The sequence below is a fragment of the Mobula hypostoma genome, chromosome 4, assembly GCF_963921235.1.
Source record: "Mobula hypostoma chromosome 4, sMobHyp1.1, whole genome shotgun sequence".
Lineage (NCBI taxonomy): Eukaryota > Metazoa > Chordata > Chondrichthyes > Myliobatiformes > Myliobatidae > Mobula > Mobula hypostoma.
In genome coordinates this window covers 84410050-84433940 of record NC_086100.1, presented here as the reverse complement: position 1 = coordinate 84433940, position 23891 = coordinate 84410050, and the positions used below count along the sequence as shown (strand labels likewise).

At 39.4% G+C, this 23891-nt stretch overlaps 1 protein-coding gene across 1 annotated transcript in view; it reads right to left on the bottom strand.

Moving 5' to 3' along the window:
- Positions 1 to 6723: 6723 nt before the first annotated feature.
- Positions 6724 to 23891, bottom strand: part of parlb (presenilin associated, rhomboid-like b) — a 55395-nt gene continuing 38227 nt past the window's right edge. The window contains exons 6-10 of the mRNA XM_063046077.1: positions 19673 to 19822; positions 18245 to 18315; positions 16467 to 16568; positions 15208 to 15305; positions 6724 to 12566 (exon numbers count right to left, since the gene is read on the bottom strand). Coding sequence (XP_062902147.1) covers positions 12452 to 12566; positions 15208 to 15305; positions 16467 to 16568; positions 18245 to 18315; positions 19673 to 19822 — 536 coding nt within the window. The 3' untranslated portion in view covers positions 6724 to 12451. The remainder of the gene's footprint in view (positions 12567 to 15207; positions 15306 to 16466; positions 16569 to 18244; positions 18316 to 19672; positions 19823 to 23891) is intronic.

The following is a 23891-nucleotide window of genomic DNA, read 5'->3' as shown; positions in this document are numbered from 1 at the left end:
CCTGGTGTGTCAGGGCTGAGTGTGTCTGCACCCACCCCACACCCCCCCACCCGGCCCTCCATTCCAACTCCCCGGCACTCCTCTGTTGCCCACCCCTCCCGCAGCATTCCACTCCCGCCATTCCCAACATCTTATGTTCCTGTCAGATTTACAAACTTACTCTTTGCTCCACATTGACAAATACAGTACAGTGGAAAAGGCTCAGGCACCCTAGCTATATATACAGTACATATGAGATAGGCAACCCAAGGATGAAGAAGATTTAAGTAGCTTTTGGATTGAAGGTAACGGCTGTACATTATCCAGAGGACTGGTTACATTGGATATACAAATCTATCCCACAGAAAACTACAGACAAAACAAAGGTTGATTTCCTTTATTTTCATTGAGAAATTTCTTCATCTATCTCCACTGCAGTAAACATCTGGAAAATATTAAAACATTTTCTTGCTTGGGTTTATAAATACATTAAGGTAAGGGATTAGTTAGGGAGTCAAAGTAAAGAAACAAAAACAAAATCATAGGAGTCTGAAAAGTGATTAGAAGTTATTTAACTTGGTTAGTAATTTATCTATTAATAGATTAAAATGATCCTTAAAGTGGTGTTTGGAGACATGCAACCCGGGGACTAATCTTGTTTTATATTTACAAATGGTCAAACTAGGATTTTTTTTATAAGTTACCTTGAAAAGTTTTGCATTTAATCTTGTATTGCAAACTTCAAATAGCCTTGATTAGGTAAATGTTTGGATTGAGGTGCAGTCAAACGATCAGAATGATCAAATAAAGGAGTTATTTACAGGAAATTGACATTGGAACATAGTGGCATATTTATGTTACAATGTACCAATATAAATGATACACTATGACTATGCAGCAATTCATTGAAATCTTACAAAACTTATTTCATACAGTAATACTGTGCAATCACAGGGCTTGTGTAATGAGGAAATATATTTGACCATTGCAGGGAGCACAATAAAACAAAACAGTTCCATTATTTCTGTGATGGAGAAAACACAATTCTTCCCTATTTAACATGCTGCCCGTATCAGCCTACATCCGGTGACGGACTATATTCATGTCGACTGGTTCTCAGTATATTCCAACCATGAGCAAATACCCTAGCAACTGTTGCTGTTAGGGTTAATGTTCTGAAGAGGCACAGCGGCTGCAGATAGTGCTGTGTTCTCATAGTTCCTCTAACCCAGGTTTAACTCTGATCTCCCCTTTAAATGTTACATGTCTCTCCCGTGACTGTCTGTGTGAGTTTCTGCTGACGTTGATCCCTAAAGGTTGCAGCAAAGTAAATGAGGTGATGAAGGTGTGCAGAATGCTGGTCCCTTCGTTAGCCAGGGCATGGGCATCATGGTATAACTGTAAGAAACTATGGTTAGGTCACAAGGTGGAGTGTCGTGTGCAGCTGTGGTCACCACACATGTCCATAATTCATTGAAAGTGGTGTATCAAGTTGACAGGATTCTGAAGAAAGCTTTTGGCACATTGGCCTTCATGAATCAAAATACTGAGCACAGGAGATGGGATGTTACATTGAAGTTGTATAAGACATTGGTGAGGCTTCATTGGGAGTATTGGGCGCAGTTTGGTTCACCTACCTACCAGAAAGATGGTAATAATGTACAGAGGAGGACTTGAGTTAAGAGGAAAGATTCAATAGGTCAGGAATTTATTGCTTAGAATGTAGAATATTGAGAGGAGGTTTGATAAAGGTATACAAAATTATGAAGGCTATAGATAGGGTAAATGCAGACAGGCTTTTTCCGTGAGAGCCGTGAGAGTGTGGAATGAGCTGCGAGCACAAGTGGTGCATGCAAGCTTGATTTCAACGTTTAAGGCAAGTTGATATAGGTACATGGATGGCAGGGGTATGGAGGGGTATGGTCTATGGAAATAGGCAGTTTAAATTGTTCGGTATGGACTAGATGGGCCGAAGGACCATTTTCTTCGACTCTATGTGAAGGACATGCTTACACTGGAGAGGTTGTAGAAGAGGTTTACCAGATTGTTGCATTTTAATTACAAAGAGAGGCTATATAAGCCGAGTTTGTTTTCTTTGGACTGGAGGAGGCTGTGGAAAGACCTGATACAGGTATAATAAATAATAAGGTTCAAAGATAAGGTGGGTAGAGAAAATGCTTTTCCCATAATGGAGACATCTAAAACCAGAGGGCACAGGTTCAAGGTGAGGAGTAAGGACAGGGGAGAACTAAGGGAAAATACTTTCACCCAGAGGCTGGCTGTAATCTGGAGAGCTATGTCTGAGCAGACATGCTGATAACATTTTAGAAATGTTATGATGGAGTTATGATATTTTGGCCATTACAGAGACTTTGATAGCTCAGGGGCAGGAATGGTTACTTCGAGTGTCAGGCTTTAGATGTTTCAGAAAGGACAGGGAGGGAGGCAAAAGAGGTGGGGTGTGGTACTGTTGATCAGAGAGAGTGTCATGGCTGCAGAAAAGGAGGAAGTCATTGAGGGATTGTCTATGGAGTCTCTGGAACAGCAACAGGAAGGGGCAATAACTCTACTGGGTGTTTATTATAGACCACCCAATAGTAACAGGGACATCGAGGAGCAGATAGGGAGACAGATTCTGGAAAGGTGTAATAATAACAGGGTTGTTGTGGTGGGAGATTTTAATTTACCAAATATTGATTGGCATCTCCCTAGAGTGAGGGGTTTAGATGAGATGGAGTTTGTTAGGTGTGTATAGAAAGGTTTCTTGAAACAATATGTAGATAAGCTTACAAGAGGAGAGCCTGTACTTGATCTGATATTGGGAAATGAACCTGGTCAGGTGTCAGATCTCTCAGAGGGAGAGCATTTTGGAGATAGTGATGACAATTCTCTCCCCTTTACTATAGCATTGGAGAGGGATAGGAACAAATAAGTTAGGAAAGTGTTTAATTGGAGTAAGGGGAAATATGAGACTATCAGGCAGGAACTTGGATGCATAGACTGAAAACAAATATTCTCAGGGAAATGTACAGAAGAAATGTGGCAAATGTTCAGTGGATATTTGTGTGGAGTTCTGCATAGGTATGTTCCAATTAGACAGGGAAAGGATGGTAGAGTATAGGAACAGTGGTGTACAAAGGCAATTGTAAATCTGGTCAAGAAGAAAGGAAGAGAAAGATTCAAAAAACTAGGTAATGATAGAGATCTAGAAGATTATTAGGCTAGCAGGAAGGAGCTTAAGAATGAAATCAGGAGAGCCAGAAGGGGCCATGAGAAGGCCTTGGTGGAGAGGATTAAGGAAAACCCCAAGGCATTCTACAAGTATGTGAAGAGCAAGAGGAAAGACATGACAGAATAGGACCAATCAAGTGTAACAGTGGAAAAGTGTGAATGGAACCAGAGGAGACAACAGAGGTACCTAATGAATGCTTTGCTTCAGTATTCACCACACAGAAAAGGACCTTGGCGATTGTAGGGATGGCTTACAGTGGACTGAACAGCTTGAGAACATAGATATTAAGAAAGAGGATGTGCTGGAGCTTTTGGAAAGCATGAATTTGGATAAGTCACTGGGACCGGATGTGATGTACCCCAGGCTACTGTGGGAGGCAAGGGAGGAGATTGCTGAGCCTCTGGCAATGATCGTTGCATCATCAATGAGGATGGGAGAGGTTCCGGAGGATTGGAGTGTTGCAGATGTTGTTCCCTTATTTAAGAAAGGGAGTAGAGATAGCTTAGGAAATTATAGACCAGTGAGTCTTACTTCAGTGGTTGGTAAGTTGATAGAGAAGAGGCATGACTTACGAACATTTGACAATAGACAATAGACAATAGACAATAGGTGTAGGAGTAGGCCATTCGGCCCTTCGAACCAGCACCACCATTCACTGTGATCATGGCTGATCATCCACAATCAGTATCCAGATCCTGCCTTATCTCCATAACCTTTGGTTCCGCTATCCTTAAGAGCTATATCTAACTCTTTCTTGAAAGCATCCAGAGACTTAGCCTCCACAGCCTTCTGGGGCGGAGCATTCCATATATCCACCACTCTCTGGGTGAAAAAGTTTTCTCTCAACTCCATTCTAAATGGCTTACCCCTTATTCTTAAACTGTGGCCTTTGGTTCTGGACTCACCCATCAGCGGGAACATGCTTCCTGCCTCCAGTGTGTCCAATCCCTTAATAATCTTATATGTTTCAATAAGATCCCCTCTCAGCCTTCTAAATTACAGAGTATACAAGCCCAGTCACTCCAATCTTTCGACATATGACAGTCCCGCCATCCCGGGAATTAACCTTGTGAACCTACGCTGCATTCCCTCAATAGCAAGAATGTCCTTCCTCAAATTTGGAGACCAAAACTGCACACAGTACTCCAGGTGTGGTCTCACCAGGGCCCTGTACAGCTGCAGAAGGACCTCTTTGCTCTTATACTCAATTCCCCTTGGTATGAAGGCCAGTATGCCATTAGCTTTCTTCACTGTCTGCTGTACTTGCATGCTTGTTTTCAGTGATTGATGTACAAGAACACCTAGATCTCATTGTGCTTCCCCTTTTCCTAACTTGACTTCATTTAGTTAATAATCTGCCTTCCTGTTCTTACCACCAAAGTGGATAACCTCACTTTTATCCACATTAAACTTCATCTGCCATGCATCTGCCCACTCACCCAGCCTGTCCAAGTCACCCTGCATTCTCATAACATCCTCCTCACATTTCACACTGCCACCCAGCTTCGTATCATCAGCAAATTTGCTAATGTTACTTTAACTCCCTCATCTAAATCATTAATATATATTGTAAACAGCTGCAGTCCCAGCGCTGAACCCTGCGGTACCCCACTGGTCACCGCCTGCCATTCCAAAAGGGACCCGTGAATCGCTACTCTTTGTTTTCTGTCAGCCAGCCAATTTTCAGTCCATGTCAGTACTCTGCTCCCAGTATCATGTGCCCTAACTTTGCTCACTAATCTCCTATATGGGACTTTATCAAAGGCTTTCTGAAAGTCCAGGTACACTACATCCACTGGCTCTCCCTTGGGGAGGCATAATATGATTAGGAATTATCAGCATGGCTTTGTCAAAGGCAGGTCATACCTTATGAGCCTGATTGAATTTTTTAAGGATGTGACTAAACACATTGATGAAAGTAGAGCAGTAGATGTAGTGTATATAGATTTCAGCAAGGCACTTGATAAGGTACCCCATGCAAGGCTTATTGAGAAAGTAAGGAGGCATGGAATCCAAGGGGACATTGCTTTGTGGATCCAGAATTGGCTTGCCCACAGAAGGCAAAGTGTGGATGTCGACGGGTCATATTCTGCATAGAGGTCAGTGACCAGTGGTGTGCCTCAGGGATCTGTTCTGGGACCCCTATCCTTCATGATTTTTTATAAATGACTTAGATGAATAAGTGGAGGGATAGGTTAGTAAATTTGCTGATGACACAAAGGTTGGGGGTGTTGTCGATAGTGTGGAGGATTGTCAGAGATTACAGTGGGACATTGATTGGATGTGAAACTGGGCTGAGAAGTGGCAGATGGAGTTCAACCCAAATAAGTGTGAGGTGGTTCGTTTTGGTAGGTTAAATATGTTGTCAGAATATAGTATTAGGTAAGACTCTTGGCAGTGTGGTGGATCAGAGGGATCTTGCGGTCAGAGTCCATAGGACACTCAAAGCTGCTCTGCAGGTTGACTCTGTGGTTAAGAAGGCATACAGTGCATTGGTGTTTATCAATCGTGGGATTCAGTTTAAGAGCCAAGAGGTAATGTTGCAGCTAGATAGGACCCTGGTCAGACCCCATTTGCAGTACTGTGCTCAGTTCAGTTCACCTCACCTCACTACAGGAACGATGTAGAACCCATAGAAAGGATGTTGCCTGGATTGAGGAGCATGCCTTATGAGAAAAGCTTGAGGGAACTTGGCCTTTTCTCCTTAGGGCGGCAGAGGATGAGAGGTGACCTGATAGAGGTGTACAAAATGATGAGAGACATTGATCGCGTGGATAGTCAGAGGCTTTTTCCCAGGGCTGAGATGGCTAGCATGAGAAGGCACCTTTTTAAGGTGCTTGGAAGTAGGTACAGAGGAGATGTCAGGAGTATATTTTTTAATGCAGAGTCGTGAGTGCGTGGAATGGGCTGCCGGCAACGGTGGTGGAGGAGATATAATAGGGTCTTTTAAGAGGCTCCTGGATAGGTACATGGAGCTTAGAAAAATAGAGGGCTATGTGTTTTCTGAGGTAATTTCGAATGTAGGGACATGTTCGACACAGCTTTGTGGACTGAAGGGCCTGTATTGTGCTGTTGGTTTTCTATGCTCTAAATATTTAAACAATCATTTTAATTGCCAGGGCATAAGCAGGCACGAATCACATGGCAATAAATGGGATCAGAATAGGTGGGTACCTGACAGTTGGCATAGATATAGAGGGCTGATAGGGACTGAGCTCTAAGACTTGATCCCAAAGATGTCTGACCACCCCTAGTGTACGTGGTTGGTGGGAGAATCAAAAGGATGGTAATAGGTGGGAAGATAGGTTACAGGAATAAGTGGCTGTCATGGAAATGGGGTTTCTTTATGAGTCAGCATAGATCAATGCACCAAACCTTCACTATGTAACAAGTAAAAATTAGCAGTGACCCATTTCATGTGGAGGTCGCTGGCAAAAGCTGTACCGCGTTAACCATAAACTAAATAAAAAAAATAAATGAGTCATACATTGGGAATGACAATTTAATCCCACTTTAATTGAAATTTTCAGTCGAGTACAATAGAATGTTTGTCTGTCTTCTACTTCTTTCTGCAGCAACTAGCTATCTACTTTGTTTCATATTTACAGATAATCATGCTAAGAATTTTCATTTAAAAGTGTCTAATGTTATTGCATTTAATCTGTACTGCGAACTTCAACTGACCTTGATGAGGTAACGGTTTGGACTGAAAAGTGGTCAAATGATCACTTTTTTTAAAAAAAAACAAGAAATCATCATTTCATAATGTCATATCAATATAAATTACACAACATGACAATACAGCTTTACTAAAATCTCATGAAATTTCTTTTATACGGTAACACAGGGTGCAAACAAAGCAGCTCCATGGAATCTCTGTGATGGAGAAAACCTACTCAAATGCTGCTAATCTCAGCCTTCTTCATTAATAGATTGTATTCACTGCACCAGGTCCTTGCCATGTCCCAGTGACAAGCAAGCACACTAGCAACCGATCAGATGCTTTTGGGTTCAAGTGGTACTGTATTCTTCTTCATATAATATTGACTGGGACTTGAATCCAGCAAAATTGGATGTACAGTGATTCAGAACATTAAACCGAGAATATGGCAGCGTATTCCAGTGGATGCAAAGTATCTAATGGCACAACCTTTGAAAAGTTCTCCCAGTTCCTCCCTCAGATCAAAAATCTGTTTAATCATTTGTGTACTCTTTATTGAACTGTGTTGTATGCAAAGTCACACACAAATTGCTGGAGGAACTTAACAGGTCTGGCAGTGTCATGGAAATGAATAAACAGTCAATATTTTGGACCAAGATGCTTCTTCAGGACTGGAAAGGAAGGCCGGGGGGAGGGGGGGGGGGAAGAGACACCAGAATAAAAATGTTGGCGGGGAGTGGGGGGGAGAAGAAGGGAAGCAGGACAAGCTATAAGGTGATAGGTCACATACACACAAAACCTTGGAGGAACCTTTTCACATCTGTAGAATCTGTTGTGTTTATCATATGCAATGTAGTAAGCAGAGAGCCGCAGGACATAATTAAGTTCTATCTAAATATCAACTGATTCTTGCCTCTTGCCAATTGTTTCTTTGTGAGGAAGGCACACAACAACCAGCATCATTTTAAGAGCCAAACTTCTCCAGCTAGAGCATAAACTGGGGGAACCACAATGTCAATGGGAATTACAAATTCTAGAGCAACACACACAAATGCTGGAGGAACTCAACAGGTCAGACAGCATCTATGGAGCTGACGTTGCTGGGTGAGACTCATCTTCAGGGCATGAAAGAAAGCAGAAGCCAAAGTAAAAGGGCAAGAGCATGAGCTAATAGATAATGGGTGAAGCTAGGTGAGGGGGAAGGTAGGTAGGAGGGGTTGGGTGAGAAGTGGGAATTATGAGAGAAACTGGGAGGTGATAGGTGGAAGAGGCAAAGGACTAAACAAAATGGAATCGGAGAAGACAGTACACTATGGAGCAAAGGGAAGGAGGTGGGGAACATAAGGAAGAAAGATGTCGGTGATGGGTAGGTTATGAAGGTGAGGCTGGAAAGTAAAGTGATTAAGGGGCCAGAGGGATAAAGGAAAACAAAGGTGGGAGCGACACCAGAGGGTCCATGAATTCATTGACTGGTAGAGCATGTTTATGGAGTCACAAGGCCTACTTGTTTCTTGATGTGTGATTGCAGTGCTAAACCCAGCTAGAATCAGCAGAAGGGGAGAGAATTGGAGTAAGAACAAAAATACATTTAAGAGAAGTGCATTCTTGCATATCTGCTGTTTTCCCATTTCACTTTCAGTTCCTGTGGATTTTGGATGCCTATCATGAGGCCAATTTATATTAAACGTCCTCCTCCAAGATATCACCCATATTCATGTGTCTATAAATGCCTCAACCTCAAAGTGCCTGCTTCAACTAATACCCCTACTGACCAATTGTAGACACCTACCACTCAGTATTTAAAAAAAACTTCCCCCAACCTCAAAAGCAAGACTTCTGATGTTTAACATCCCTACTTTAAGGAAAAGATTCTGTCTGTTGACCCTATCTCAAAGTCCCCATCCAAGCCACATAATTTTAAGAGCATCTATCAAGTCTCCCCTCAGCCCCTCAGCATCCTAGAGAGGACAACCAGAAGTTTGTCAAAGTTTTCATTATAGGTCATACCATCTAATCAAGGCAGCATCTTGGTAAACCTTTTTGGCATCACCTCTACAGTATTCACATCCTTCCTGTAATGGGACTACCAGAATCACACACAATATTTCACCTGTGGTCTAAAGTTTGCTATAGCTGTAGCATGACTTGCTTACCATTATAGTCAATATTCCTACCAATGAAGGCAAGCCTTCTTTATCCCCTTATCTAGCCACTAACAATGAACTATGGACCTGGATCCCATGATCCCTCAATATTTCAAAGCAAGTTGGGGCCTACCATTTACTGTATCATTTTTCCTTTCATTTGACCTCCCAAAAAACATCTCACATTTGCCTGGATTAAACTCCATCTGCCACCTCTCTGTCCATTTTTGTAACTGATCTATATCATTTTATATTCTTTGAAAGTCCTTTACCCCATCTACAACTCCACTGAGTTTGGTCCCATTCACAAATTTGCTAATCTACCCTACTTACATTTTCATCTGCATCACAAATATATATCACAAACAGGGGTCCCAGCAGTGATCCTTGTAGAACATCACAGGTCACGGACTTCCAGCCAGAATAACAGCTCTACGCTTTGTTTTCAATGGGCAAGCCAGTTCAGAATCAAAACATCCCACACATCTTTATCTTTTCAATCAGCTGATAATGGGGTACCTTATCAAATGCCTTAGTAAAGTCCATGTAGATAACATCAACTATCTTACTCTTATCAAAATCCTTGGTTATCTCCTGAAAAACTTTGATCAAAATTATAAGGCATGACCTACTCTGTAAAAAGCTACAACTTGATAAATGTGTAGAAGTCCCATTGCTCAGTATTCTCTCCAACAGCTTCCCTACCACTTATGTAAGGCCACTTGACTACAATTACCCTTATTGAAAAAAAACATTATTTACTATTCTCCAGTTTTGAGACCTTGTACGTTACTTGCAATGACATAAAGATCTTTTGCAAAGCTCCAGCAATCTCACTTGCATTTTAAATATTCTGGGATATATCCCATCAGGTTCTGGGGACATATCCACCTTAACACTTTCCAGCAGATAAAGCACTATTCTCCAACTCCATCTCAAAAGGCCCACTCTGCCTTCACTATTCTCCAAATCCTTCTCCTCTACTTGGTAAATACTGACAAGAAGTACTCATTCAGTACCTCAGCCACTTGCTGACTGCATGCACAAATTCCCTCCTTTATCCTTGAATGAACCTACCCTCACCCTTTTTCTTAATACAAGTATAAAATGCCTTGGTATTCTTCATGATCCTACTCATCAAGGTCATGCATGGTCCATATTGGCTTTCCTAATCACCTGCCTGCTACCTTTATACTCTACAAGGGCCCAGTCTGATTTTAGCTTTCTAACCTTGTGTATGCTTCCTTATTCTTCCTAAATTAAAAACCTCTTGGGTCATCCAAGGTTCCCTTACCTTACCAACCTTATCCTTACTCACTGGACCTTGTCGATCCTAAACTCTGATCAGCTGGACCCATATTTCAGATGTGGACTAGTCTGACAGCAGCTACTCCTAATCATTGCCCCTTAGCCCATCTGATGCTGCCAAAATTTGCCCTCCCCCAATTTTGTAACTTCTCGCAAGATCTGATTTTATCCTTACTCATAACTGTCTTAAAGCATAAAGCATTGTGGTCACCATTTCCAAAATGTTTTGTCTATCAGCTTTATCACCTGGTCTGGCTCATTTCCCCAAACCGGACCCAGTATGTCAGCTCCTCCGGTTGGACTCTCCACAGACTATTGCAAGAACCCCTCTTGGATGTACTGAAGAAATCTTGGCCTATCCAAGCCTTTTTTATTGACAACATTTCAGTCAAAACTGTTTCTGCACTTTTCTATGATCTGTCTACATATCTGTTCTTTTACCTCATTGGCTATTGGGGAAGGGGGCTGTAGTATAATCCCTTCAGCATTACTGCATCTTTCTTACTTATTTCATCACTCCGCCCAAACTGTCTCTGTGGATGAGCCCTCCAGTGTGTCCTCTGAGTACATGCTTAGATAAGGTAATTATCCTGTCGCTGGATCTAAATTTTCATTCTGTTCCATTCAGTTCCCAATTCCATTCTTCTTACTTAAAACATTAAAGACAAATGCCTGCAGTTTTTATTTTGACTACTTTAGATTGGATGTGTCCTTATCCTTCAAACAACCTGTGTAAACATGCAGTGCACACAGTAACCTCAGATGCAACTAGTGGAAATATATTGTGTAAATTCAATGAAGTGACAAGAACACACAGCTCACTGAAAGTAGTGATAGAGGTGCAAAGTGTAGAGAAGGTGGCAATTATGCTCACCTCTATAGGCTATGGCACTGCAACAAGAGTTGGGAAAATATGTTGAGGCTGTACAAACCACACACACAAAATGCTGGTGGAATGCAGCAGGCCAGACAGCATCCATAGGAAGAAGCACAGTCAACGTTTCAGGCCAAGACCCTTCGTCTAAACTTTTTTATCTTGTGCCTGAAAAGGAAGCAAAAAAAAAACACTTTTTTTTGCTTTCTTTTCAGGCACAAGATATGCCAAATAAAACAGCAATGACTGTAACGTTTCCTAATGATGCACACTTGTCATTGAGTAATACATACAATTCACCAAAGCTTTATGACCCAAAAAAAATTAGGTAGGTGTTTTTGACTTGTACTGTCATCTAGGCAGCATGGCTGGGCTTTGGCAGGGAGAAGCCCATTTACTGAGCAGTATATCAGAAAGCTGAAACCTCTATGTAATGTGATGGCAAACTATAAGCCATAATTCTCACATAATATCTTCTCCGGAGTTGATTGAAGTGAACAACTTGGTTTCATCACAGTTAAATTTTGAGATTATGAATTAAAGTTCAAAGTACAAAGTACACCAGTGACTAATAACATTCCCTTTTGGCTCCAGAGAATTGTGCCAGCCAATGGTCTAACAGCAAGTGATAGCACCTGGCTGGAAAAACAGTACAGAGAGGTCATAACCCTGCTAATAAACCGCATGGATTTAGCTGATTAATCTCCACTGCACATACTTTGAGCTTGCTGCAAGTCATGGCAGTAGATCCAGATTTGTGTAACTCTGAAAATACGTGCTCAGTATTAGGCAAACCATTACTGGACTGCGTACATTTTTAAGACTATCCCATGATAACAGATTTTAAACACAACAGATACATTTGCCTGACATAATTTAGTTTTTTTTAGTAATTCATCCACTTGACAGAAGAGGGGTGAAAAGTGGATGAGTTTACACAACTTACCATTATGGCATAAATCTTAACAGAGACTATCTGCATTATGAATAATAATGAATCTGTTTCAAACAGCTTAAAAATTTAGGTTTAAAATTTTGAGGTTGGTAAATGTCTGCCCAAGACTGCTTCTTCAAAATACATGTGTTTATTTCTCACTGTGCAGTTCTGTATTTAGTTCAATATCAGTTAAAATTTGCAGCAGTTTGCAGCTGCGTTCAGATCTTGCTGTAAATTCTTCCTCCCAGTTTTCATTTCTGTCCAGTGTTCTTCTCAATCCATTCAAGAATCATATTTTAAAAATGCAGCTTCTTCCCTAGGAGGGGCCATTTCCTCCACTCCCAGGACCCTTAGTCCTTAGGTTATGCCACACCTTCACCAGAGGCTCTCTGTTCTTCCATATCAGCTCGTAGCCATGAAAGATGTACCAACTGGAAGAAAAAGTCAATTTTAATGAAGCAAGTACCTATTATACAAATGAGAATGCCACTTCAAACACGTTACTCAATTCAAACACTTCTACTAAGTTGAAAAACATCTATCCTGCATTGTTTTATTCTGTCTTCAGGAATTAAGATTTCTTCAGCTACTCAGAAGTACTTCTGAGTTTTAAGCAAGTCAAATAGATTTAATTTTAAATAAACCTTTTAAGGCCAAGTACTTTAAGTCCATGCAAATTGCTGGAGGAACTCAGCATCATCAATGGAAAGGAATAAACAGTCCCAGTGAAGGGTCTCGGCCCAAATTGTTGACTGTTTATTGCTTTCCATGGACACAGCCTGACCTACTGAATTCCTCATTTTGTGTGCGCTACTCTAGATTTCAGCAGCTGCAGCATCTGTTTATTATTTTAAATACCTTTTTTAAACAGATTAATTTCATTTACTGATTGATTTCAGCATCCACTTGAGGGGATGTATAAAGAAATGCAATTAAAGTACATTGGTTATACTTTTAAACATGAGAAATATATTTTACAAATGTTATGTTTTGTTAAGAAATATTTTTCTTTGAAATATTATATCCTGTCGCATTTATCATAGTAATTTCAATCGTAATTTTTTGTTGATAATGATTTGAAAGCAAACTGACTATAATGGGAGTTAATGATGTAACATCTTCCCATTGAGTAGCAAATGAAACACTACATTATAAAATGCATCAGTGCTGGTGTAGGGGATATAGGGGCTCTTCTCAGATGGTAGGGTAGCTGAATTGTGTTACTGCAGTTCAAAATCCAACCTGACATGGATGAACCCAGGACTTCCATTTAGATTCCAGTTGCCTTGCCACCTTACAAAAACCAGTTCTAATTCAGCATTAAACTGACAACGTCTCTCTTGCAGTTGTGGGAAGTAGTAAAATTCCACATTTGCAGTACAGAGAGCTTGTGTGTGACTGGGCAAAGACATATAGAGGAAAATATGCTTTGTATTCATCCTATACTGCATCTATACTAAATGCGTTCAAGGGTGCAGTTATCAACAGAGTGACCAAGTTGCAATTTCTTCAAGAGCAGTATGTCCTTCCAAATGTGAAAGACAAAACTAATTACTGTATTTCACAATAACAGATTGACCTGTTTGAGGTGGCATTTTATACTCCATGAATATTTTGACAAATCTAAATTCTAACTGCGACCAACTCAGAGAGGTACTACACTTTGTCCCATTGAGTGCATATCAACCTTCAAGAACCCAATTTTACATATAATGCCTTGGTTAAGATTTCTACCACTATGCTCAGAGGTTTTTTATTTTAGCAGTTTTCTGCAAACGCAGTATGTCCTGCTGTTAAGAGCGTTTTGGCTTTGACTAAAGATAAGGAGCCATGTTGTCCAACTTAAGAATGTTGTGTCAGCTAATTGTAACTTTCTGTCCAGTGGAAGATTCAGGAGAGCTGGGCAGGATCAGATTTCTGAAGGACAGTGGTTTGGTTTGGAGTCTTTTGGGCAGGAACTGCTGAGCGGGGTACAAGGGAAGATGCCACAGAATGCTGTTCAAAAGAGACACCCCATTGTAGGAGGTGTTTTGTGCAGATAAATAGCTCCAAGGGGGAAGTGTCAATACTCCTGAGAGACCCAGCTCAGAAGATGGTCTTTGAGGCAAGTTCAAACTGTGGCTGGTGCAGACCATGGTTTCAGCATGGGAGTAAAGCAATACACCCGACTAGTCCAGAAATGAGCTCCAATGTTTATGTGCACATTGGACTAGTTTAACTGTAATGGGCCTTTTATTTTTCTTTTCTTTTTCTGTAACTGTTAGCATTGAAAATTTAATAAATACATTTCCTTTGTAATTTTATGCCAGTGTACGATCTGTTAATTTTCTGGTGAATGATACCTTTGCATGAAGCAGTATTTACACAGCATTCACTACAATCAATGTTCCTTAATCAGAACATTCCAACTTTCCTGTTTGGTTGAACCCCAAATCATCAAAGCTAGACGCATGTTGCTTATGAAAGGTGACCTTCTCACCACTGAGTCACATGGCTGTTAGCAGAATTAGCTAACAAGCCAAATTGGTATACAACCCATTGAGAGGGTTGCTAACCCTTTTTTCCCTCCTCATTTCCATCAATTACTTCCAAATTCTGCCACTTAAACTATCAACAGTGCAGATTAAACATTTCTTTGATACACAAATTCTCTGTAGGCTAAATATATTTATTTTAAAATATTTCTCACTCTACACTGCCAACGATATCCTGAATCAATTGCACAACCACCAACGTCTTTTTTTTAGTTTTGTTTCTATAATTCTCCCAGTTCTTGTTCTTGCATTCATTCCTCATCCTTCCTTTGGTTAGCATCTTTTCTCTGACCACTGGTGGAATAGTTGCAGCATTCCAGAAGTAATTTCTAATTGATTAAAGATTCACTAACACTGATTACCTTTACTAGGTTAGTCTATTATGTTGCAGATTGGCAAACCAGTAAGTTTTCTTTTTACAAGCATTATTTTCTGGACACATGACAAAAGAGTGTATTTTGCTGATATCATCATGACAGGAAAGAATCTGCCAAGTGGATTTAAAACAAATTAAAATAAAACCATTTGTGTGACTTACATTCCAAAAAGTGCACCACCCAAGTGAGCTGCATGGTCAAAAAATCTCCATCCCAGAATTAAGCCTGCTGTATCCATGGCAATGATAGCTTTCAGAGCCTGCAACGGGGGAAAAAAGTTGAAAACAGTTGAAAACGTACCTACAAAATGTTACCACAACCGTCCATAGTTGTAACTGCACAAGATGTGATTTTGTTATTAAACAGAATTTATGTTTGCAAAATCAGTGATGAGTCAAGTTAACCCTTTTAGTACATCTTTTTACAGCCGAATAAAAAGTGCAACGTTAGTAGCACATTATCAGGGGCTGATTAAAAGACAAACAACTAATATGCATAAGACAACAAACTGTGCAATTACAAAAGCGAAAGAAGATTAAAAAATCATATGAAGTAAATATTGAGAACATGAGATGAAGAGTCTTTGACAGTGAGTCCATAGGCTGTGGGAACATTTCCATGATGGCACAAGTGAAGTGTAGTGAAGTTACCCCCTTTGGTTTAAGAGTCTGATGGTTGAGGGGCAATAACTGTTCCTGAACATAGCGGTGTAGGTCCTGAGACTCCTGTATCTTCTTCCTGATGATGGCAGCAAGAAAAGAGCATGGCCTGGATGGTGGGGGTCCCTGATGATGGATGCTGCTTTCTTGCAACAGCGCTCCACATAGATATGCTCAATGGAGAGGAGAGATTTACCTGTGGGCCGTATCCACTACTTTTTGTAGGAGTTTCTATTCAAGGGCATTGATGTTTCCATACCACGCTGTGATGCAACCAGTCAAACTCTCAACTACACATCTATAAAAGTTTTTCTAAGTATTAGCTGTTATGCCATATCTTTGCGAACTTCTAAGGAAGTAGAGGCTCTACTGTGCCTTATACTGCTACAATACATAAAATTATGTTTACTGCATAGATATGCTGCATGATATACCCGTCAAATTGTAATGGTTTGTGATGAATAACTTGATTTTGAATTGCTATGTCAAGATAGTGAATAACTAAAATAGAAATATCTGCCAGATTACTATACTATGCCACAGCTTCAATTATGTCCTTCAGAGAAAGAAAGCCTTTAATCCCATCTGGTATAGCTCTGATCTAAACTCCGCCACTAGGCCATGAATGCTCCTTCCAGTTTTATTCACATTCCTCAAGTCAATCAGATAATTCCCTTATACTCAAGTGTATCGGAAGCAAACAATATGAATAAAATACCAAACAGAAAGTACACTGCAACTAGAGTACAGGTAACACTTACACTGCTGGCTGTGAAGGTGAACATTGGCAGTAGGATGATGGCCAGTTTTGCTTCGGGCATTTTGGAGCAGACTGCAGCAAGTACAGCCATTATTGCACCAGACTGGACAAAGGAGAAGACAAAAAAAACATTTGATCCACATTGTTAATGATGAGACAGCATAATAAGCAATACTAGCAATGAAGATTATCTAGCAGCAGAAGAATACAGACTGGGTATATCACCATGCTCTTCAGCAAAAGCTTTACTCATAGGGATTCTTTTCCAGAACCACCTGTGCAGGCTCTGTCACTGTGTTTTATCAAAAGGGAGATCAATAGTTCCTATTTTTAAAAAGGCTTTATGGGACTGACATTTCTGAAAATGTCACTAAGATAGGAAATCAACCATTATCTTGATAAATCCTGGATCAATAATGAAAGGACTGATAGTTTCCTTTCCGCGACTTTTTTTAGGCCTTTCTAAACAAGGGTGTTGGGGTTTCCATACCAGGCCATGATGCAAACAGTCAATATACTCTGTACCACACAGCCAAAAAAATTTTATTTGATCTGTTTGCCAACAGCCCATTTATTTGAGATTAAATACATGGGACTGGAGGGGGGCAATCCTCCCAACTCCTGAAAGTGTATGGAACTGATAAATGGACGAATGATTTGAGAGAATGGAAGTCCAAGACACTTTACTGCAAGATAATGCCAACCACACACAACTTGAATTGTTGACTGCTGGATTGATCAAAACCAACTCATCAAAATAGGTCAAGGTTACAGTGTTCATTATTTCCCAAACCACACTGTACTGCTGATCAGCATGTGAAACTATTCATTTGTATAAAGAAGAATGGCTTAGAGAGACAGAGATGAGTTTAAGCTAATTTGTTTTGATTAACTTGGGTGATATGCTTAAATTTTACTTTTTACAAAAATAAATTTTATTTCCCTCAACATCAATTTCATATTAAATGTTTTATTTTCAAAGTCTTTGAATGTCAAAAACATCCTACAACATTCCTCTTTTAAGATTTGACAGCTAAGCAAGGGAGCTTGGCTAAGACACTGTCAAAAACATTCACTGTATTTCTGTAGGGGGGATGTATTCTGGTACCAGCCAATGGTAAGATTTACGCAGCACCCTTCTAACAACGAGCAGGACATCCTGACATGAAAATACTTGCTGGGAAATCTGCTCAATAATAAATGAATTAAGCAGATAGGTCGATCATTCTCTGTGGTGACTCACCTACTAGAAAATTTAACGCCATTATCTAAGAACAACAAAATTCAGAGTACATAAGAAAAAAGTCTGAATCTTTGGATATTTACTGACACCAAGGAGACCGCTGGGCATTACTGTATCTGGAGGAGAGCACACATTTGAAATCTCACATGAAGCTGGTGCAAACAAAATTCACAACTTTAATAAGTGTACCGGTGACAACGGGTTACAGCTTCGTGGAACTGGAACATTAGAGATGTTAAACTGAGGGGAAGGAAAGGATAACATAGTTAATGTAATTGGATTAATAAGTAAAGAACCAGTCAAGTCTAATTACTTTGAAAGGTAGATAAATAATGGAAGGGACTGAAAAACTAAATGATTAAAGTAACCGGCAGGACACATGAGGAGTTACTTTTATGAGAGCTGTGTCTTTTTCTCGGACTAGTTTGCCAAGGAAAACTGCAGAGGCAAAAGGTTCTATTTTTCAGGGTCAAGTTGCACAAATATCTTGACGGACAACAAATAGCTTAATTAATAAAAATTAATAGGACACTCACAGCTCCAAGTGATGCTCCCAAACGGCCAGTGGTCGTTTTATATAAATAGCTAGTAAATGTAGAAATAACCCCTAGAAAGGCAAAAAAGACAAAATTATGAAGTTGTTAATGCACAGAGGATGTCAGTTAAATAAGAAAGGAAAAGAAAATTGGATCAGACTGGACTAAGGAAACATACCAGGCAGAAGCTGATTTTAACTGAGCCCTACCTCTAATTGAGGGAATAAATAATAAGGAGATGAGATATAGGCCAAAAATCTATATTGTACTAGTACCTTCAATCCCAGGTAGGACAGCGATAGTGAAGCCAAACCATATTATTAATCCCAATTGTTTACCAGTCATTGACTTGAATGTCATTAGTTTCCTTTCAAGGATCAGCCACTATGTAATTCTAAATAACTATAACATTTTTTTTTAAATGTTGCAGCTATATAGGACCCTGGTCAGACCCCACTTGGAGTACTGTGCTCAGTTCTGGTCGCCTCACTATAGGAAGGACGTGGAAACCACAGAAAGGGTGCAGAGGAGATTTACAAGGATACTGCCTGGATTGGGGAGGATGCCTTATGAGAACAGGTTGAGTGAACTTGGCCTTTTCTCCTTGGAGTGGTGGAGGATGAGAGGTGACCTGATAGGTGTACAAAACGATGAGAGACATTGATCGTGTGGATAGTCAGAGGCTTTTTCCCAGGGCTGAGATGGCTAGAACGAGAAGGCACATTTTTAAGGTGCTTGGAAGCAAGTACAGAGGAGATATCAGGGGTAAGTTTTTTTTATGCAGAGAGTGGTGTGTGGAATGGGCTGCTGGCAACAGTGGTGGAGGAGATATAATAGGGTCTTTTAAGAGACTCCTGGATAGGTACATGGAGCTTAGAAAAATAGAGGGCTATGGGTTTCCCAGGAAATTTCTAAGGTAAGGACATGTTCAGCACAGCTTTGTGGGCCGAAGGGCCTGTATTGTGCTGAATGTTTTCTATGTTCTTTTTTTATATATATATATAACCTTTTATTCCTCCCATCTGCTTCATTTCACTTGTTAGCTCCACCTACAGAGCCTTTAGATTGATTAACATGCCTTCAAGCTCCTGATGTGTGTCAAAGTTTGATTCTACCTTTTATACTGTACAAAATACAATTCTGTTATTAATCCAAAGCAGGGACCCAGCTCTCATCCCTGGGAAGCTCTTCTAGTATGTTACCTTCCCAAACAAGCAGCTTTGGTCTCTTTCAATATTATCTGTACATATTGTTGTACATATTCTTTCACCTTCCTATCTAATCTGACAGTGTGAATAAAATTTATCACCTCATCCAATAGATTTATTTATTTATTTTTACACAAGGCCAAATGATGATACTCAAAAATATAAATAATAAAGATGGAGTATAATAAAAAGCTTTTTCTACTGATTAGAAGTACATTACCTGCTGACAGGTAAACTGCCATGAATTGCTCCTGTCCAAGAAGTGATACAATGCTGGAGGAGAAACTCCACAACACATACATGTTTGCTGCCATGTGGAAGAACGAGTAGTGACTGAACACTGACAGGACCATAGGTAGGCACAGCGACTCTGAAAGCAAGAAATAAAACTCCACAATTTGCAATCATGTGTAATGTATATCCACCCACAAATCATCTAACCACCTAGAAAATATAAAAAGGTCTCAGGTTATGTAATTACATGGAAAGAATCAGAGATAAAACATGTTAAATGTTTTAATTTTAAAGACTAAGCAAAGGGAGAGGAACCTAGAGATGTTTATCTACAAATATCTGAAGGTGGTGGAAGTTCATGTTAACCAGATAGTAAATAGGCGATTTGAGAGTTTGGTCTTCAGGCAGGACCAAGATAATTCACGAAGTTCCACTGCACTAATAATATAAAATGCAGTTCAAATCCGGCTGAATTACTGAATTCAACTTTTTGTGCTATATTTTACCAAGTACGCTAAAGTTTTGGAGAAAATTTTCATTACAATGGTTCCATGAATGAGAGACTATATACTGGACAGATAAAGATGTGATGTGTTTTTTTTAAAGAATAGAAAACCCATAGGAAGTTAGAGATAGAAGGTTAGAAGAGATCTGTGGGGACTTCCGGTAGCGCTCATGGAGTGAAGTCGCGTTCTTGACTCGCTCCATTACCTCTGAGTTTTTTTTCTCTATGGTCAGCTATACTTTAATTAACCATTAAGGCATCAATTTTTACAATACTTTGAATTAAACTGAATTCTCTGACAATTGGATGATACTTAGATCTGCTATGTCTAAGAACGGGAAAGACGGCAAGGATGGTAAACCTCCGGTTAAACCAAAAGCTACGGATCTCCCTCCGACTGAATCACCGGTGACTTTGAAAGCGATATCGGAGTTAATTCAGAGGGAAATTTCAACCTCTGTTAGGGAGATGATTCGTACGGAAATTGCAGGCTTTGTTAAAGACCTGATTCATACGGAAATCTCAACTAATTTCCAGAAAATTGCCGATTTAATTGATAAGATGCAAACATGTATTGCGGAACATCAGTCGGCTATATCTGATCTTCAAAAATTCGCGCAACAAAGTGAGCTTAAGATGGGGAAAATCGAAGAAACAATTAATGTAATGAAGAAGAAACTTGACTTTTTGACTTTTAAAAACTCTGACTTGGAATCTAGAATGCGACGGCAGAATTTACGAATGATTGGCGTGAGGGAAGCCGTTGAAGCTAACAACCCCATGAAATATTTCTCCCAACTTTTAAAAGATGCATTCCCTACTGTATTTCCTGACCAACCACCGCTACTGGATCGTGTTCACAGAATCCCATCATACTCGTCTAGGTCAGATAGACCTAGGCATGTTATCTTACGTTTTCATTACTTTCAAGACAAGGAGAGACTGTTTCGATTCGCTCGATCTAAAGGTTTCATTGATTTTTCGGATCTTAAGTTCCGATTCGTGGAAGATTTCAGTAAACCAATCTGGGACCAACGGGTCCGTTACAGATCCGTGATGTCGGAATTCTATAAGATGGATTTAAGACCAGCGCTGCTGTACCCTGCACGTCTAAGGATTCGCATGTCAGATGGAGCCCTTCGTTTTTTTGATTCTCCATCGGATGCCCAGAGTTATCTGGATCAACTTTCATCTCCAACATCTTAATTGCCTTCTTTTTAATTTTCTCCGTTGATCGGAGGCTGTGAATTGGTTGGTTTTAACTTTTCTGTGCCCTATTTGGGCAGAAAAGTTTACTTTCGATTTCTTAATATGGCTGCTAAACTTTCTTTTTAACTGCGTCATTTCTTTCTTTTCCCAGGGGATTCTGGGTGGTTACTTCCCTTTTGTCATCTTACGTATTTCCTGTGCGGCCTTAAATTTTGTAGTTTTTGTTTAAATTTTATTCTGTTTTGCTTTTTATAATCACTTTATGTTAATAATCCTATTTTTTTTTGTTGCTGTGTCTATTCATGAGTTTGAGGTTTATTGTGGTTTTTTTTTAATATCTATTTTCCGGCTTTTGTTCTGTTCTGTGTGTATTCTAATTGAGCTAACTTTTTTTTTACTTATTTTTTTACTGTTTTACAATTAGCTGATCCTTTTCATATTTATACCTTTTTTTTAGGGAGCGTATACCGGAAGTCATGGGGGTAGTTTTAGCGCTTGCTTCTTTCTGGCGGGTCTGCTTTAGATTTTGCCTTGGGGTCTTGGGCTGGGGGGTGGCGGGAGGGGCTTCACGTTTTAGTTTGTTTTCCTTTGGGCTATATACATTATTGAAGTTCTGGTTGCGTCCTTTTCCCCGGTATCTTTTGTATGTTCTGTTTCCTCTCCGGGTTTGTGGGTCGCGCCTATTGTCAATCCTCCTTGTTGTGGGTTGACTTTAGGATTTATGGAGTCTATTATTAATTTTGTCTCCTGGAATACTAATGGTCTTAATCATCCTATTAAAAGAAAAAAAGTTTTTAAAGTGTTCCGGAGACTTAAAGCACAAATTTTATTTTTACAAGAGACCCATGTACGGAGGGGGGACAGACTACGTTTTTTCAAATTCTGGAAGGGACAACAATTTCATTCGAACTCCAATGCTAAGATTCGAGGCGTCTCTATTTTTATAGATTCCTCAGTTACTTTTATACAACAGGATATTATCTCTGATCCGAATGGTAGATTTTTATTGGTTAGTGGTTTACTATTTAATAAAAAAGTAGTTTTGGTTAATGTTTATGCTCCTAATATGGATTGTCCGGAATTTTATAAATCATTGTTTGATCAGTTTCCGAATTTGAACGAGTTTTCATTGATTTGGGGCGGAGATCTTAATACCTGTTTATCTCCAGCTTTGGACCGTTCGGCTCCTTTACGGACTTTACCTAATAAATCTGCAAATTTGATTAATTTTTTCCTTTCTGATTCTGGGTCGACGGACATTTGGCGTTTTCTGCATCCTCAGGAAAAAGATTTTTCCTTTTTTTCACATGTTCATCATTCCTATTCAAGAATTGATTATTTTTTTATTGATTCTCGTCTCATTCCTTCAGTGATTAAATGTGATTATGATTCTATAACCATTTCGGATCATGCTCCACTTAAGCTTTCTATTAAAATTATGGCCAATATACCAAACAATAGACAATGGCGTTTTAATTCGCTGTTGCTTCAGGACTCGGACTTTGTTAATTTTATGAATGAACAGATTGAGCTTTTTTTTACAATTAACCATACAGAAGATATTTCGGTTAACACTCTTTGGGACACTTTTAAAGCCTATATTCGGGGTCAGATTATTTCGTATTCCGTTGCTTTGAGGAAGAAACAGAAGCAGGAGGAGATGGCAATTGTGGACAAGATTAAAGAAATTGATAAGAAATATGTTATGGCTCCTTCTGAGGAGCTATACAAACAAAGAACTGAACTTCAAATGGAACACAGTTTACTACTCTCGTCCTCGATTGTAAACCAATTAAAGAAAACAAGAAGTGATTTTTATGTTCACAGTGATAAAATTGGCAAGCTGCTGGCTAATCAATTGAAATCTAATTATGTTAAATCTCAAATCAATCAGATTTATAACCAAAATGATCGATTGATATTGGATCATGTGGGGATTAATCAAACCTTTTGTGATTTTTATTCTTCTTTATATCAATCAGAGTCTCCTCGAGATTCTAAATATATGAATGATTTTTTAGATAAGTTAGACTTTCCTCAGATTTCACAGGATATGTCTTCTTTATTAGATACTTCCATTACAATGGATGAGATTAAGAATGTTATTTTTTCTATGAATCTGGGGAAAGCTCCTGGCCCTGATGGGTTTACCGTTGAATTTTATAAATGTTTTGCTTCTTTATTGATTCCTTGGCTCTATAAGGTTTTTGAGGCTTCTTTGAAACTTGGTAAACTTCCGGAATCTTTTAATAGAGCATCAATTTCTTTAATACTAAAGAAGGATAAAGACCCTGCTCAATGTGCATCTTATAGACCAATATCTTTATTAAATGTTGATTCTAAAGTTTTTTCTAAGTTATTAGCAAAATAGACTAGAAAAAGTACTTCCTTCTATTATTTCGGAAGACCAAACGGGTTTTATTAAAGGTCGTTACTCTTTTTATAATATTCGTACATTGTTAAATATCGTTTATACTCCCTCACAAAATGT